The 17,143-nt window shown below is 51.6% G+C and overlaps 2 protein-coding genes across 9 annotated transcripts in view; one reads left to right on the top strand and one right to left on the bottom strand.

The window, feature by feature from the left end:
• The window catches only part of VWA2 (von Willebrand factor A domain containing 2), a 46,921-nt gene extending 35,860 nt beyond the window's left edge, over window positions 1-11,061 (top strand). Inside the window, exons 10-15 of the mRNA XM_041743126.1 lie at window positions 694-749; window positions 3,305-3,412; window positions 4,271-4,843; window positions 6,170-6,721; window positions 7,558-7,683; window positions 8,500-11,061. Of these exons, the coding sequence (XP_041599060.1) occupies window positions 694-749; window positions 3,305-3,412; window positions 4,271-4,843; window positions 6,170-6,721; window positions 7,558-7,683; window positions 8,500-8,564 (1,480 nt within the window). The 3' untranslated portion in view covers window positions 8,565-11,061. The remainder of the gene's footprint in view (window positions 1-693; window positions 750-3,304; window positions 3,413-4,270; window positions 4,844-6,169; window positions 6,722-7,557; window positions 7,684-8,499) is intronic.
• The window catches only part of AFAP1L2 (actin filament associated protein 1 like 2), a 100,334-nt gene continuing 91,240 nt past the window's right edge, over window positions 8,050-17,143 (bottom strand). For 2 of the 8 annotated variants that reach the window (XM_041743125.1, XM_041743122.1), the window contains 6 exons: window positions 16,884-17,123; window positions 16,624-16,801; window positions 16,176-16,331; window positions 13,793-13,986; window positions 13,578-13,700; window positions 11,418-12,663 (listed from right to left, as the gene is read on the bottom strand). In XM_041743125.1, coding sequence (XP_041599059.1) covers window positions 12,637-12,663; window positions 13,578-13,700; window positions 13,793-13,986; window positions 16,176-16,331; window positions 16,624-16,801; window positions 16,884-17,123 — 918 coding nt within the window. In that variant the 3' untranslated portion in view covers window positions 11,418-12,636. Of the gene's footprint in view, window positions 8,401-11,417; window positions 13,437-13,577; window positions 13,701-13,792; window positions 13,987-16,175; window positions 16,332-16,623; window positions 16,802-16,883; window positions 17,124-17,143 lie in introns of those variants that run through there. The other 6 variants (XM_041743116.1, XM_041743120.1, XM_041743119.1 and 3 more) reach the window with 5 other exon arrangements.

Here is a 17,143-nt window from a genome sequence, read left to right as displayed (position 1 = left end):
CTGAGGGAGCTCAGGAGGGAGCCGTGTGCAGATCCAGGCAAGGTCCTGGGCCAGTCTCTGCTCCAACACCACCAATTCCCACTACAAGCCTGGGAGGAGTCTGAAGCACTTTCTGGGCTAGGACTTGTGGTTTTATGAAGTCATTAGGAGCAGATGTGGAAAGGGAGAAGATTTCTCTTTAATGAGCTGGCAACTTGGCAAACTTTGGATTTCAGCAACTCTTCAAGTTCATAATTGACTTGGCCTTTATCCCAAGTGGATGTTTTGCTCCAGGGAAAATTCTGCCCTAGAGGTGAGCCCAATTAGCCTGCCCCATGGTGGGCAGCCTGGAGGAGTAACAGCCACAATCTAGTTGCCTGATTTCCACAATTTCCTGCCCTTCCCCTCCCTCACTGTATGCTAGCCCCGGAAAGTAACTCATAATAGGACGTTCTTCCCACAGTTCAGAGTTTTGAACACAGATTATTTTCAAATTCTGACATGAAAGCCAACTTACATTTTAAAAAATTGTTTCTGGTTAGTTTGAAACGTTCCCTAACGCGTGTGTAGCTAAAAGCTGGGGTAGAATCAAGGAAAACAAGGTGGTCTTTCTTGACCAACATCTGCTTTAGAATCTCCTATCAGCTTTTAGCACTTCAAATAACCTTCCAGGTTAAACCTTTGATCTCTATCATTTGCTCCCTTGGATTATAGCTGGAAGAGAGTGTTCATAACCCACCCTGCCACCTGCTACAGGACCACCTGCCCAGGTACAGTCTGCTTCTTGGATTCTCTAGCTCTTTCTGGGCCCTGGCACTCGGCTGGCCTCTAAAGGGGTGTTTGCACTCTAGGAGCAGAGAGTGGGGTGGGAACCAGCCCCGGGGCGGAGAGACATGGCATTTCAGAGGCAGAGGAACATGTTCAAACTGTATTCATTCCTCCTTTGCTCAGTGGTATTTTTCACTAAGAACGGAGAGGAGACTTTGGAATAGCCTTCCTTCACCAGTGCCCCTTGCATTGACAAGATGCAGAGGAGGGCGCACATTGAGCACCAGCTTTGCAGACAGAAAGCCTCACATCCAGCACCAAACTCCAGGCCAGACACTTAAGCCTGTTTCCTCCACTGTGAAACAGGGATAATGGTTGTCCCTTGTGTGGAATCCCCATTTCCTTACTTGGTATGATAGGGGGTATCCCATCATCAGTGGGATCCTGGCGAAGATTCAGTAGGTAATGCTCACAGGAGTGCTTCATCAGCTCCAAAGTCCCACGCAGTCAGACTTACCAAGACCATTAGGCATCATTCAACCTGTTCCTCAGTGGCTCTCCTTGCTCCTCATCCAGGGGTCTAGTGCCGCCCCTTCCCGCCCACTGACCTGGGAGTACAGAAATTACACTCAACTGTGTTGGTATCAGCCCCCCATGGATTTGCTTCTCCTGATGAGGCAAGGAGCACATATCCTGGAAGCAGAGCCAGTGATGCTCCCAACCTCGGGTTTGGTGATCGCCTGGGCATCCTGTTGTAAAGTTCCCACATTTCTGGAACACAGCAGAAACTGAAAGATGGGGGTTTTTTGCTCAGAAACTAAAGCTTGAGCACATAAGCCTTTGGAACCACAGTGACTTGGGTCTGAGTCCCAGCTCTACCCCTTTCCAGCTGTCTGATCTTCACGTGACTTTTAGTCATTGAGCTTCAGTTCTCCCATCCGAAACATCTTTATAGAATGCACCCCATTGAGCAGTGAGGTGAGATCATGCATGTGTGGTGCTTAGCACAGTACCTAGCACATACTAGCTGCCCAGTGAAAGGCCAGAGTGGGTGCTGTTGTTGAGTTCCCCAGTCATTTCCATGATACGCCAGGGGACAGAACAGCAGGCCGGGCTGCCCGCAGTGAGCCTCAATAATTACTGCCATCGCACAGCATACACTTTAATTTCAGTGAACAAGAAGTATATCAGCATTTGTCTGTAGAAAGGGACAGAAATCACCAGTTCTAGCAGTAACCACACTCAGCTACTTAGTAAGCCCCTTGAATATAAGACACATGAATTCATGAAGATCCTGTCTGTTGTCTCTAACTCTGGGAGGACGGTCATGTGGTATTATCTGCATTTTACAGGAATTGATAAGGAAATTGACCAGGAGCTTACATACTGACAATAGGGGATCACAGGACACTTCAGAATGGGCCCAATTTTGACATGGGCTGTGGTTTCCTGTGCAAAATATCCCCTTTAAAAGAGACGTTGCCCAGAATCTGGACCTCACATCCAAAACCAAATACTGTCTATACCTATTATGGAGTGTTTGCCTGGTGCCAGGCTTTATGCTAAGACTTTCCATGGGTTAGTTTGAGTAATCCTCGTAATAGTACCATGGGACAAGTCTTCATCATCCCCTCTTGGAAGAGGATACTGGGCTGGCTGTAGTGAATTAAGGTGCCCGGAAAGGCCCGCTGTTTTGCTGTGTCAGCCTGCAGAGGCCGTTAAGGACAACCATATAGAACTTGAGGAAGCACCTCCTGTGCCGCGGTGTTCCCTGTCTTGTGACACCTGCGTGGTCACCGTGATGCTGCTGCAGTCTTCATCCTTATTGAGCCTGGGTCCAACACCAGTTCATCGTCACGGCCATCTCTAGACCTCAGCAGGCGGGGGTGATGAAGGGATGTTAATGCCGTTCCCTAGGGCTGCCATAACAAACTACACAGTCTAGGGGCGTAAACAACAGAAACTGACTTTCTCACAGTTCTGGAGGCTGGGAGCCCGAGATCAAGGTGTCAGCAGGTTCTGTTTCTCCGGAGGCCTCTCTGCTCGGCTTACAGATGGCCGTCCTCTCCTTGTATCCTTAGGTGGCCTTCCTTCTGTGCACATCTCTAGGGGATCTTCCTCTTCTTATGAGTCAGACTGGATTAGGGCCCATCCTATGAGCTCATTTAGCCTTAATGAACTCTTTAAAGGCCCTCTCTCCAAATACAGTCACATTCCAAGGTACCGAGGGTTAGGACTAACACACATGAATTTGGAGGCCCTAACAGTCCAGGGCCCATTGGCACTGCCCCAGGGAGCCTGTAATTCACAAAAGGCCTTACGGAGCCTGCCACCAAGTGTCCTTTACACCCACACCCAGCCCCTCCTTTATGTACCTCATTTGCTTTCCTTGCCCTCTTTGCCACAGGTGTTGTGGCTGGGTACCTAGTGGTCTTGGGGGAAGGAGGGAGCTGGGCCCTGGTGGGGCAGGCTGGGCTGCCAGACTCCCACCTCTACACAAACCCTTTCATGCGTCTGAGCTAGCATGCGAGGCTGTTAACAGGCATCTCTTTGGTAGGCCCTTGTGACTCACAGCCCTGCCAGAACGGAGGCACATGTGTTCCAGAAGGACTGGACAGGTACCACTGCCTCTGTCCACCGGCCTTCGGAGCGGGGGCTAACTGCGGTACGTATGCAGGGGACTTCCAAGACTGACCATTGGGGAGCAGTGGGGCCTGGGCTCCTGCTATCCACTTCCCATCCTGCTAGCTCCTAGGTAGAAATGGGGCCTTGAGTGTTGCTAAGCCCAATTACGGGCTGATGGCAGTCTGACTCTGAAGCCTGGTCCTGGGCAGAGTCTCTTCTCCCCTCTCCTAGGAAAAGGAGCAAGGAGCCTAAACCCTTTTTGGTCTTAAAGGTATGAGATAAAGATTATGATAGGCTTTTACCCTGTAGGGTTGTTGAGAGTTTTAAATAAGGTAGACATAAAGTGCTTTGTCACCATGCTTGACATATAGTAGGAGCTTGTTAGACAAGAACTTTTTAAAATATATATATTTTTTTTGTAAAAAAATCTTAATAACTTTAAAAATCTAGTGCTGGGTCAACTGGAGATCTATATAGAAGAACTAAATCTTGACCTCCTACCTCACAAGCTATGCACAAATCAATTCCAGGTGGATCACAGATCTAAATATAAAAGGCAAAGGCAGTGAAGCTTCTAGAAGAAAACATAGGAGCATATCTTCATGATTTGAGGTAGACAAAGATTTCTCAAACAGGATGCAAGAAGCATTGACCATAAGGGAAGAAAGATCTAGATTCCATTTTAACTTTTAAAAAGGTGGTCAGAGGGAGACCCATAGTGAGAGCCAGGAGGCAGAGCTGTGTCTGGCCCTGTCTGACTCTGTGACGAGATCCCCGGCCCCTGCCACCTCGCTCCTCTGCCCCGTCTCCCTGCTGGGAGGGAGGATTCTGCTGGGTTTGGCGTCTGGGCATCTCTAGGGTGGCCGCAGCGTGACCGGCGGCTGCTGTGACCCAGCAGCCCCGAAGCTGAGCGTGGAATGCAGGATCGACGTCCTCTTCCTGCTGGCCAGCTCAGCGGGCACCACCCCGGAGGGCTTCCTGCGGGCCAAGGCCTTCGTGAAGCGGTTTGTGCAGGCGTCGCTGAGCGAGGACTCCCGGGCCCGCGTGGGGGTGGCCCGGTACAGCGGGGAGCTGGCGGTGGCCGTGCCCGTGGGCGAGTACCAGGACGTGCCGGACCTGCTCAGGAGCCTCGACGGCGTCCCGTTCAGCGGCGGCGCCACCCTGACCGGCAGTGCCTTGCGGCGGGCGGCCGAGCTCGGCTTTGGGAGCGCCGCCAGGACGGGCCAGGACCGTCCCCGCAGAGTGCTGGTCCTGCTCACTGAGTCACCCTCCCAGGACGAGGTGGCCGGCCCCGCGCGCCACGCCAGGGCCCGAGAGCTGCTCCTGCTGGCCGTGGGCACCGAGGCCGTGCGCGCAGAGCTAGAGGAGGTCACAGGCAGCCCAGAGCGCGTCCTGGTCTACACTGGCCCGCAGGACCTGTTCCGCCGAGTCCCTGAGCTGCGGGAGAAGCTGTGCAGCCGGCCACAGCCAGGTGAGGGCCCGGTGCTCTGCAGTAGTGGGCGTCCTCGTGTAAGATGTTAACAAGGTACATTTGTCGGGATTAAGGAGCCCATGGGGCGCCTGGGTGGCTCAGTGGTTCAGCGTCTGCCCTCGGCTCAGGTCGTGATCCTGGGATCCTGGGATCGAGTCCTGTATCCGGCTTCCTGCCCTGGCTGGATGTCATTGCGCCCTCTCTATCTGCCTCTACCCCTGCTCATGCTTTTCTTTCTCACACACTCTTTCTCTTAAAAAAAAATATATTTTTTTTTTTAAAAAAGAGATTTTCTTAGTTTTTACCTAGTGACCTTTCATCATTCCAAGGATTCTTTCTAGGTCCCTGCATTCAGCTAGTCATCGTGTCTTAGGCTCCTCTTAGATATTCCTTGTGGTGGAGTGGGTTTTAAACACCCTTAAGTCTGATCCACTCACTCCCTACCTAAACCTTCCTGCTGGCTCCCTTCTGCCTTGGAATAAAACCCGAACTCCTCCTGGCCTCTGAGAGCTCCGTGTGGTTGGTCCCTCAGACTTCTCTGCAGCCCCTGCAATGGGGTGAAGGTGGGGGAGCGGCCACTCAGCCCCCTCCCTGCCTTAGACGCGCCACCCAGCCCTCAGCTTACTCTTACTCCTCCCAGAGAGACCCTGACCCCTTCTCCCAATCTACTTATGTCACGGCTCCTGCAGATCCCTTGCACAATACCCTTTTCCCCCCCATGCCTGCTCATGGGATTTGTGTTTCTGTGTTGGTTCATATCTGTCCCCCCACAGCCCATTGAGGGGAGGCATGGGCCCATTTTGTCCACTTGGTATAATTAGTGCGTGGAGTACAGTGCACGGCACACGGAAGGTGCTCAATAACGGGATGGATGAGGGTGCCCAGAGCTCAGTGGCTTACAGAGGACAGACGTTTATTTCTGTCACAGTTCAGAAGTGAGTGGCTGCAGCCAGCAGGGTGGCTTGGGTGTCTTGTGGTTCCACCTCTAGATCACTGTTTCTCTGCCAGCTAGAAGTGGGGAGGAGGGAAGTGGAAGGCAAGTAGCTTCCTTTTGAGGACGGATTTCAGAAACTGTACAATTTTCAACCATGTCCAATCAGATAGAACTTAGATACACGGCCACACCTGTCTGCTGGGGAGTCCGGGAATGTGGGCTAGCCTGGCTTTCCTGTGCCCTTATATCTTAGGAGAGGGTGGAGGACGGCCACTGCAGTGGACAGACTGACTGACCCGACCTAGGCAGCCCCTCTTTTGCTGGCCTGGTCCAGAGGAGGGGCTCTGCTGGGCACAGCCTGCCCCCAGGCTCACTCTGCTTGTTCCCCACAGGCTGCCGGACACAGTCGCTGGACCTTCTCTTCATGTTGGATGCCTCAGCCTCAGTGGGGCCCGAGAACTTCGCCCAGATGCAGAGCTTCGTGAGAAGCTGCACGCTCCAGTTTGAGGTGAACCCAGATGTGACACAGGTCGGCCTGGTGGTGTACGGCAGCCAGGTCCAGACAGCCTTCGGGCTGGACGCCCATCTCACCCGTGCGGCGGTGCTGCGGGCCATGAGCCAGGCCCCCTACCTGGGCGGGGCGGGCTCTGCAGGCACAGCCTTGCTGCATGTCTATGACAAAGTGATGACCATCCAGAGGGGCGCCCGGCCTGGCGTCCCCAAGGCTGTGGTGGTGCTCACAGGTGGGATGGGCGCGGAGGATGCAGCTGTCCCTGTCCAGAAGCTGAGGAACAATGGCATCTCTGTGCTGGTGGTGGGCGTGGGGCCTGTCCTGAGGGAGGCACTGCGGAGGCTCGCAGGTCCCCGGGATGCCCTGATCCACGTGGCCACCTACGCAGACCTGAGGTACCACCAGGATGCACTCATCCACTGGATATGTGGAGGTAAGTGGGGGAGTCCCCGGCCTACGGTGTCCCCCCCAGGGGAGGGAACTCAGCCTGAGCCCTCAGGTACAGGGTTGCAAGGATGGCAGTGCCTCTCAGCTACCCCATGCTTTCTGAGTGCTGGGTTCTGTGCTAACCTCCCGGTTCACATGAAACACTGCAGTGGCACAGCTGGCCCCATCTGATGGTGCAGAGAGTTTAAGTGACCCCAGTACCTCTCCCCAAACTCGAGAATTTTTGCACTTCATTGGAACAGAAGACCTTGCTAGGATACCTACAGATTCCCCCAGGAATCTAAGGACCCGGCTGACATTGACCTATAGTGATGACAGAGCTAGGAACAAACCCAGCCAGGCCAGCCTGGCCCCAAGGCATCTTTTTGCCAGTGACCCCCTTTCTGTCTCTTTAAAAGTGTATCCGTAATAGTAAACACTTCTGTGTGCACAGCACATTTGAGAGATGAGAGTCTCTGTGTACAGTAGGTGAGCCAGGTGAAAGTTGGGTCTCTGACCTAGCCAAGTAGAATGGGCCACCAACCATGTGCTGACACTGAGAGGTGTGAGACATTCTTCTGTGGCCTCCCCACTGTCCTGGGCTTTTTTTTTTTTTTTTTAAGATTTTATTTATTTATTCATGAGTGACACAGATAGAGAGGCAGAGACACAGGCAGAGGGAAAAGCAGGCTTCATTCAGGGAGGGACTCCAGGATCAAACCCTGAGCAGAAGGCAGACACTTGCCCAGGACAGGGACGCCAGGGTGGGTCAGCGGTCTTCTTTGGTGGGGGAGCCTTGGGGCTGACCCAGGCTGGGCCCACTGGGCCCGTTCTCTCTTGTAGAAGCCAAGCGGCCAGTCAGCCTGTGCAAACCCAGCCCGTGCCTGCATGAGGGCACCTGTGTCCTACAGAACGGAAGCTACCGCTGCGAGTGCCGGGATGGCTGGCAGGGCCCCCACTGTGGGAACCGTAAGTGGGGCTCTGGCTCTGCCTGTGGGGCATGGCAGGGGGGTGGGGGGCAGGGGCCTTCAGACCTGCTGAGCCCTAGGGACTTAGCTGAAGGCAGGGTCTGAGGTGTTCGTTCAGCAGAAGGCCGCCTGCAATTGTGTGTTCATTCCCACATGAAATATTCGGTGGGGGGGCCTCCCACATCCCAGGTGCTGTGCTGGGGGCACAATGAGAAGCTCTGCCCTTCTGGAGCTCCCATGCCAGTGGGGGAGACGGGCAGTGAATAAGAACAACCTGCAGTGTGGTGGTGCTAGGTGTATGTGAGAAAAACAGCGGCTGGAGGAGGGTCTCCAGAGAGGCCTGTGTTGGGAGCACGGGGGGGGGGGGGGGGGGGGGGGGGTGGAGTGGCTGGAAGACAGGACGAGGGCACAGGTGCGGTGGGTGGGTAGATAGAGGGTGCTGGAGTTTCTCTCTGCTCACTAAGATGGGAGGAGGCACTGGTGGTAGGAGCCGAGAGCAGTCACGGTCCAGGAGAGAAGGGGTCTGCACCAGACAGTCCATCACGGTGGGCAGCATTATGGCTTCCTAGGGCTCCTGTTCATGAATTTCAAGTTAGAGGAGCCAGCGACCAGAAGACACCCCTCAGAGCTTTAGATTTTCAGCCACCAGCAGAGTGTGGCTTCCTGTGGCTGGACCTGAAGGCAATCAGATAGGCCTCTGATCTCGTTTCTGCTTGGGCTGTGGAGCAAGAGAGACATGCAGGGGTGCACAGGCTGCCCGCTGGTGAGGAGAGGACTCGGACCCTCCTCCTGTCCTCAAGGTTCACTTCTCTCCCAGGGTCCTTGAGAGGAGATGCCCCCAAGGCACGTGGCTCCCTCCGAGAACCCGCAGGAGGGCAGTAGCCCTACCCTTCCTCGGCAACTGCCCAGAAGGCCTTGGTGACCGACCCCGAGAGCAGCCTGCCCTGTCCTGTCCTGTCTCCCCGGATCCTCTGAGCGTCTGCCTCTAGCTCTGTGCGGAACCCTCCTGCCCACTCCCTCAGTCACAGAGAAGAGCTGTCCCTACTGCAGACCACACTGCTTGGGGACACAGTAGCAGCTGATCCCACTACTAATGCAGATGTTGAAAAGTTGTGATGCGTAAGTAAATACCTACTTTCTGTACCTGGACCTTGCCCTGGTGAGCTTGTTTCCTCTGCCAACTTCCCCTGAGGAGAAGCTAAAGGAGCTTGGAGACTTTTGATGGCCTGTTTGAAAGCTCGCTTTGCGCATAACAAATGCTAAATAAAATGCTATTGGGATGGTAATGCTCAGGAGGAGGCATGGACTAGAGTGTCATTTGGACCACTGAAGCCATAGCAGCATTTCAAGATTGGAAAACTGTGGACCTTTTCATATGTCTTTTCCCAAAGATGTCCAAGTGGATTTGCTTTTAGTTTGAGAAGGGACTTGAGTGGCATTTGTGACTTTTGGTGACTGTGTGTGACAAAGACCTAGAAAAACTCTGGACTGGAATATGACCACTAACTTGTTTGACTACGGGGAAGGGGCCGAGCATACAAATCGTCCTGGTCTCCAGGGGCCAGATGACATTGACCCATGTCCTGGGCTACATTCCCTTGGAAGGACTTGCTTGAGGGATTACTGAGGGGGGGCTCATTGTGGGGTGCTTATTGCTTGTCCTCAAGGATTAAATTTTTAGTAGCACAAGGAGTGGAATTCTTAAACTCCGCAAATAAGGCATAAAGAAACTTTAGAGGGTATTGGCTTTTTGAAGCATCGATCTTCTGTTGTCTAGGTGATTTTGCTTTTCATGTCTGGTTTTGAAAGGAATACTTTGAGAAATGCTGTTGGTTATTTCACAGGACCCCGTGTGGCAAGAAGGCTCAGTTGGGACATTTTTCTGGCAAACTAGGAACTCACCCTTGCAGTTTTTAGGGAACACTTCTTCCCTTGTTTGAATTTGAGTTTTCAGTAGAAACCTTTGTAGAGCTGTGTCCTAAATCCAGACACTTTATCCTGACTCTTCTTTTTAATGTAAATAACGTAAAGGTTTTTACATGCAAATATTCAAGGCTACTTTGATTTAAAGTACTGGAAGAGGTCATCCAGAGGCTGCTGTTAGACATTACAAAGGAAAGGTCCAGCGGTACTAAGCGTAGTTATGACAGTCATTGGTGTTCAAGGGATATTTTCACTCCCATGATTACCTAGACCAAGCCAGAAGGTGACATCAGAGCACGGTCACATGTCCACCTGGCAGGTGCTGAGAGGTGATGTCAAAGAACTTACATGAACCCACTGTCTTTAACAGCAATTTCATCATTTTATAGTGTAGGCTCTTTGACTTGGTCAGGGCTCCATTTGAATTGCTTCAACCTAAAAAAACACACCACAGAATGGTGGGCTCTGGGCATACGCGTGAAAGGCTCTTTCTATTTTTAGGTCTCAGCCCTCGAGCCATTTTTTTTTTTTTTTGGACCTTTTCTATTCTAAGTATTTCTTTGAATACTTCAACCCTCTCTGTACCCCAGTAGTGATACAGGTAATTCCTTTCTTTTTAAAGAAACTGACCTTTAATTCCACAAGTAACATAAAAATTTGTTCTTGGAAAAATTAAACTGCAGATAGGACATCAATCTTTTATGTTCTGAATGGCCCTGATTCCAGCCAACTTGCTGGATGCTCTAGTCCTAATAGTTAATTCTCTTTTATAGAAAGATATTTATAAATAATGAGACTCTCCTCTTCCTTTTGATGTTTATACCAGGAACTTCTCTTGTCAGCTTGCATTGTCTAGGACCTAGGAATAATGTTTTAAAAAATAGTGGTATCTGTTTCTGGAACTGAAGGGATCTTCCATCATTCTATGTTATTTTCTGTGGATTACTTTGTTAGGAATACTTTATTATTAGAAATACTTTATTTCTCTTCCTGGATTGCTCAGAGCGTTTATTAGGAGTGTTGAGATTTATGGTATGCTTTTCCACTTCCTTTGAGATGGTGTTGAGATGATGTTTTTAACATTTAATCATCTGTTCATATCATAAATGGCACATTAGTATATTTTTAATTGTTGAACCACCTTTGCTTCCTTGGAGAAATATGATCTGGTCATGATGCGATTCTTTAAACACTGTTGAATTTCATTCAACAATATTAAGGTTTTTCATCTTTGTCCAGAAAATCCAAAGATCTGGTTTTCTTCTGTGATTTGTGTTAGCATTGTTCTGATACCAAATGGCTAACTTTAGAAAATGGAAAATACTTATTCCTCAAATGTAAGGCCTTTTTTTCAATTCTGGGATTTAATTTTGCCTTAGCTTGTCTCTTTATTGTATTAGTCATTTCAATGAGCCAGATTTCATCCTTTTTTAAAATAAACACATTCATGCATGGAGCTTTCTTAATTACTCCTTAGGCAAGCTTTCCAAGTATTGGTATGTTTCTTTTCCCTAAGCATTATTTATGAGCGTGTCTAACTTCTAGGACCATTGGTTTCCAGCCTCTTATCTACAGAAACCGATCCTATGTGTTTCGTTTATGTCCTACTGAGAAAATCCTCTTCCAGCCTTACCTGTGCTGCTTGAGTTAAGGAGGCATCAAGTCTCCTGCTAGGATGGCACCTTGTGCAGTTGTTATTGCACATGTTTTGAACTTTAATGTATAAATAACCAAGATGTTTCCCCCTTTAAGGAAGATTTCTACCAGGCACTGCCCCAAAGTCATTCTATAAACTACAAGAAAACCCCAAAATACAATTAATGTTTTATTAAAAAAAAAAATTGAACTCACCACTTGGTAAAGGACACCAAGTGTATATGACAAAGGAAATAAATGCCCTGGGATTAGAATGATAATAGAAATCGAAAGACCTTTAGTTCTCAGGAGCCAGTGTTAGAGAACTCTGATTGACAAACCCCCAGAAACAAGGCGGGAACCACAGATGAAATGTTTCAATTGGTGTTAAAAAAAAAAAAAAAAAAAAAACAACACACAAAACACTGCATCAGAAGAGAAGACACAAAAAACAGCTCTGCCAATTTTAGGAGGAGGAGGAGAGTCAACCCAAAACAGAATTCACCACATTTTTCTTGGAAGGCGCGTGGACATTAAGCAGGACTTAATGAACTTTTCCCCTAAAAATGGCCCAGCCACAGGACGGCATCTGTAAACAGTGGGTCATCTTTCCTCCTACGCTAATGTAAAAAGTCAGAGCTCAAAAAGATACTTTTTGACACTTTTCACTGTTCTAAATTACAGGATTTTAAACTTTTTCTATATAATACAGCATCACATAAATTTTTATCTAAAAGCAATGGGTTCAGGCCTGCTTTAGGCTGAAAAAAAAAGTCCTTAACTTAGTGGGGACAGCCCCTACCTCGGCTTGGTCCCACGTAACTTCCCATTACTGTTTCTCAAAAAGCATGTCAGGGATGGCTTTTACACAGTTGGTAGCGATGCTGTTTAAAACCACAGAAGACTGAGCCGCACCTGCTTGTGGTGGAGAGGCGTCGACACACGGAGGAGAGATGACAGTCAGGAGTTGGGGTCTCCTGGGTCACCCAAGCCACACGACCAGTGGGACGGGGTCTTGCTACCTTGATTTCTTTTCCACCAAAGTCCCACCATCAGATGCTTTTCACTACTTAAAAAAGCTTGATAAAGCAGTTGATGAAAATTTCAAAGAAGAGACACAGAACACCCCTAACTACAGCAATGTCTTGTTTCCACCCAGGAGCGATTAGGTCTCCCAAGAAGCCTTCTCTTTATTGTTGTAGTATTTCCTCTGGCTCTGAAAATGACAGAGCCCCCTCTTAGCCAGTGCTCTCCACCCAGAGTACCATAGTCCATCCTTTTTCTTCTGAGCAGACTCACCCTTTCATAGAGTTGCTGCTTTAATGAAGACTTTAACGAAGCTGGATTGTCACCAAGGCCCGTGATGGCAGGAGAGTCTTTAGATGAAGCTTGTTTCCTAACTTGTTCCTTTCTTCTCCCATTCCTAGAGTACCATTCAAATTCCAGCACCCCCCCGCCACCCACCCCCAGAAGGAAAGTTAGTTATCCTATGTAGTAGCCTCCATCTACATAGAACAACGTAAGAAGTATTTTTTTGAAGCACAGAAGCACTGAGGGATAGAGTTGGCAGCTATGTTTCAACCCTTGTCTGTTCATGATTTGGGGCACCTGCTACGAGATTTTGAGGCTGCAGCACAGCAGAGCATGCTGGGAGTGATTGGCAATATTGGCCACAGCAGCAAGGGAGTAGCGGCTCATGTGTTTGTGTGGACTGAGTAGTCAGTCATCCGGTGCAGGTGCCTCAAAATATCTCCCGCAGGTAAGCAGGACAGAAATGAGGAGCAGAGTTTGCCAAAAACAAAAGTTGCTCTGGGCATGTTCTTTACTGTGCACATGAGTAAAAGACTTCTAGCCCTCAGGGAGGAACCCAGAAAGGGCGTCCTGTCCTTGCTTCCACCTTACTGAGCCTTCCACCACCAGTTGCCTCGGGGGCTTTGGGCAAATCCTATCACCTGTCTGAACCTGTTTCTTTACTTTTAATGGCAGAAGGCCTTTAGAATCACTGACTTTTTGATTTGAAAACTGGCCAGTCCCAGCCCATCTCTGAACTTAGGCTTATTGCCCTGGAACCTACAGATGATCGAGCGGTGGGTAGTTGCAGGATCACATGTCCTCAGGCTGTCCGCTAAGAACCCCGGACCCCAGTGCTCGCCTTTCTGGGTGGTCAGAGCCAAAGGCACCGCAGAGCCTCAGCCCCTGCGTGAGAGCAGAGCCCTCTCAGTGCTGGTGCCCGAGGCAGGGAGGTGCTACCCGGGGCGGGGGGGGGGGCACCTCCTCCCACAGCTCTGCCATCTCCCCCTGGGGGGGCCCCGAAGAAGGCTGCGAGTGACCACTTACCTTCGCTTTCTGGAGGACGGTGCCTTTGCCCGTGACCATGACCGAAAGCGGCCTGTTCTTGAGCGCCGTAGCAGAGTTGACTGGGGTGCAGTCTGGGGCAGGGGTGGGGGTGGCAGCTTTGGGCTGTAGTGGCGAGAGGAGCACAAGGCCTCAGCCCAGGGCAGGGCATGGGACCCGCCTCCCCCAGCCCCGCGCCAGGGACTCCCGCCGCTCACCCGGGGGCTCACGCTCTCCAGGTGGGTGGTGTCCACGGTGGTGCCCAGTGTCACGGGCCCGGCCTCCGCCTTCTTCAGATTGTCCTTCACCTCCACGATGCTGAGCTCGAGGTCCACACGCCTTCTCTCCTCGACCCTGCACTCCTCATCGATTTCCTTCAGCTTCTGCTCCAGGCTGGCCAGGACCCCCTTGTCTGCGGAGGGAATTAAGCTGGCTGCGGGGAGCGGCACCCCAGGGTGGGTGGGGCCCAGCTCCAGCCCCGGCACCCAAAGTTGGGCCCCATGTTAGCATTCTGCAAAGGCTGAAGGAATACGCTGTGGGAGGACGGCTCTGCCTTCACAGGAAGGCATGCATCTGAGGTATAGAACCTTCTGGTAGGTTCTTAGAGTTCTCAACTGAGAAGTTGTTTCGATACTGACTACTGTTGTTTCGATACTGGCTACTGTGGCAGCAACCCCCGCCCCCCCCCCCCCCCCCCAGGGAGAGAGCAGCTTTATTAATGACCCTTGGAGGATGGCTGTGCTGTTCCCACCTGGCCTACATAGTCCCCTCAGTCCTACTGGCGCTCAGGGCTCCCCTAAACCCCTTGGGAGCGGTGGTCCCCAGCCCTGGCTCTTCCTCAGTCCTGTTTTATTCTCACCCTGGAGTTCTCAGGTTGGTACTGAAGCTCCAGGAACCGACGGCTCAGAGCTCATTGCTAGCGGAGCCCATGGTGCCATGTGGGTTCAAGTAGAGTCCCAAGCCAACAGCCACTGAGATGACTTATGCCCTGTTTCCAAGCCCAGGGTGAGTAAACCGCCCCCCCCCCCCCCCATCAGCCCTTGTCCAAGGGCAGGCAGGCACAGGGCCCACTCTGAAAGAAAAATTCACAGAGAACAAGCTGAGAAGATGTTAACGATGGTTCTGGACCCAGAGTCTGAGAATTACTTTCCTATGCTCTGTGGACTTACTGGCCTAGGATCTTCAGGGCTGCTTTGCCAGGAGAATAAACCATAGTGGAAGTTTTCTCCTGTCCAGAAAACCCACATGGGAGAGAAAGGGTGGGGAATCCCTGGCCCTGCCTCACCGCCCAGCTCACGCCCCAGGTTTGCAAGGACTGTCGGGGATGAGCCTCTGGTCACGCTGGTTAGCACACGTCCCAGCTCTGCAATGTTGGCTGGGTAGAAAGGACATCTCCTTTCCTCTGCGCACCAGCAGCCAACACCACTGAGCCTTTGAAACCAGTGGCACAAATTTATAGACAGCAGATTAGTGGTTGCCTAGGGAACTGAGGGTCGGGGGAGGGTGGGAGGGAGGATGACCACTAATGAGTATGAGTGGTGAGATGTTCTGAGGGTCACTGGTGCTGGTGGCACAGATCTGGGAAGATACTAAACACCACCATGGTGTTGTACACTGTGAGTGGGTGGGTGGTATGGTCTGCGAACTGCATCTCGGTAGAGCTGTTACAGGACAAAGGAAGTGGGTGACTCCAGTGGAAGGAGGTACGGGAGCGCAATCGTGTTCTAAGCTTTCCCAGGAGGCGGCTGGGTTTGTCCTCAAACCTGGTTCTGCCAGTTGGGCTTGTGGGTGCAACTGTGCGATTTAATTATTAGGTCAGCACCGAGCTGCACTCTGTAAGTGAAAATGAGGTGCATGCTTCAGAAAGGTCCCATAAAAGGCAAGTTTCTTCTAGGGGATGGCTGCTGAGTGATGAGGGGGCAGGATCTGGAAAATCATCTACAAAGACTCCGATTTCTTTGCAAGGGTCTTAAATTTTTCTTCACTGTGAAGAAATGAAGGCTGGAGATGCTGGATGCCATGGTACAGGTGCAGTTAAGGCAGGAAAGGGGGCACAGGCCACGTCTCAGGCAAAGGCCTTGGCACCACGTTAAAAGACGAAATATGTTTAAGTGAAAATAAAGCATTATGGGTCTAAACGTGTAATTTTTAGAGATTTCCTCCTCTGACGTTTTTTTTCCCCACTACCTTCTGGTCCTATTGACATCAGGTCAGGGGATCTCTATACAGAATAGCAACATTTCAGACAGGGCAGGGGGCAGAACATGGCAGGGGAGCACCCAGCTGCAGCAAAGATTGATGGGGTGATGGCTGAGGGGCTGCATGCAGGTGCACAGATCAGGATTCTTCCCAAGGAAAGTCCAAGCACTTCTCCGCCCCCCACTCTCCACCCTGGAGTCAGTCCACTCACCTGTGCATTAAAAAAAAAGATTTAGAGAGAGAGAGAGCATGAGTGGGGTGAGGAGCAGAAGGAGAGGGAGAAGCAGGCTCCCCTGCAGAGCAGGGCACCTGACACAGGGCTCAATTCAGGGACCTCCAGGATCACGACCTGAGCTGAAGGCAGACGCTTAACCCACTCACCCACCCAGGTGCCCCTCTCACCTGTGCATTTTAACACAGTCTCTCTCAGCTCCCGTTTCTCTTTCCGGAGCTGAGCCAGGTGCCCCCGGATTTCTTCCTTTTTCTTCTCGAGCCTCTCCTTCTCCTCTGTGTACCGTTTCACCTCAGCTTCTGTCCTATTCTTGCCAAGTTTGATCTCTACAGACCCAGAGAGGAGAAGCCCCAGGTCAGCCAGGCTGGGACACAAGGGCCACCCCAACCCACTGCGCAGGCTCAGACACAACCCCAGGGCTTCGGCAGTGGGGCAGAGCTAAACACCAGGCCAGCCAGGCAGGGACAGACAAGACAATTGGGCCCACACTTTCTTTGCTATGTGACCTTGGGCAAGTCTCATCACTTCTGAACCTCTATTTCCTCATCTAAAAGGGAAGGATCTAGACTAACTGCCCCAAGCCACTTCCAAAACATCCAACTCATCTAGCACAGGCACCTGCAGTGGCCACCCTCAACCTGTCCTTCACAGGAGGGCTGGCGCCAGCTGGGGTGACAGCTGCGGCATCGGGGCAGCTCGACGGGAAGGAGATCTTCTGCTGTTCAGTCTGGATTTTGACTGTTGTGGTTCTCGGGGAAGGCTCCTCAGGGTCTGCACTCTCCTGTTGCGGCATCTGCTTCAGGAGAAAGCAAACACGGCTCAGCCGGCCCAGGGGCTGTGAGGGCAAGGCTGGCTCACCTGCTGGGGGGCAGCCTCACCTGCAACTCGGGGTTCTCTGGAGACTCGACAAGGGGTTCAGCCAGGGCAGGGCCTGAGTCTGCAGGGGCAGCCTCAGCTGGGGGTTCCAGGTGGGCTGGCGGCGGGGATGGGGCCTGGGCCTGGGCCCCACTGGAGCTGTGCAAAAAGGACTTGACAGGTGTGAGGTCCAGGTAGACTCGGTCGGGCTGGGATTCGCTGGGAGCTTCTGTCACAGGGGCGGCTTCCTCGGGAGTTTCCACCTGCAGAGGGGAGATAGTCT

The sequence above is a fragment of the Vulpes lagopus genome, chromosome 2 (assembly GCF_018345385.1).
Source record: "Vulpes lagopus strain Blue_001 chromosome 2, ASM1834538v1, whole genome shotgun sequence".
Classification (NCBI taxonomy): Eukaryota; Metazoa; Chordata; class Mammalia; order Carnivora; family Canidae; genus Vulpes; species Vulpes lagopus.
Note: the sequence above shows the minus strand (reverse complement) of the source record. Positions and strands in the feature narration are given on the sequence as shown.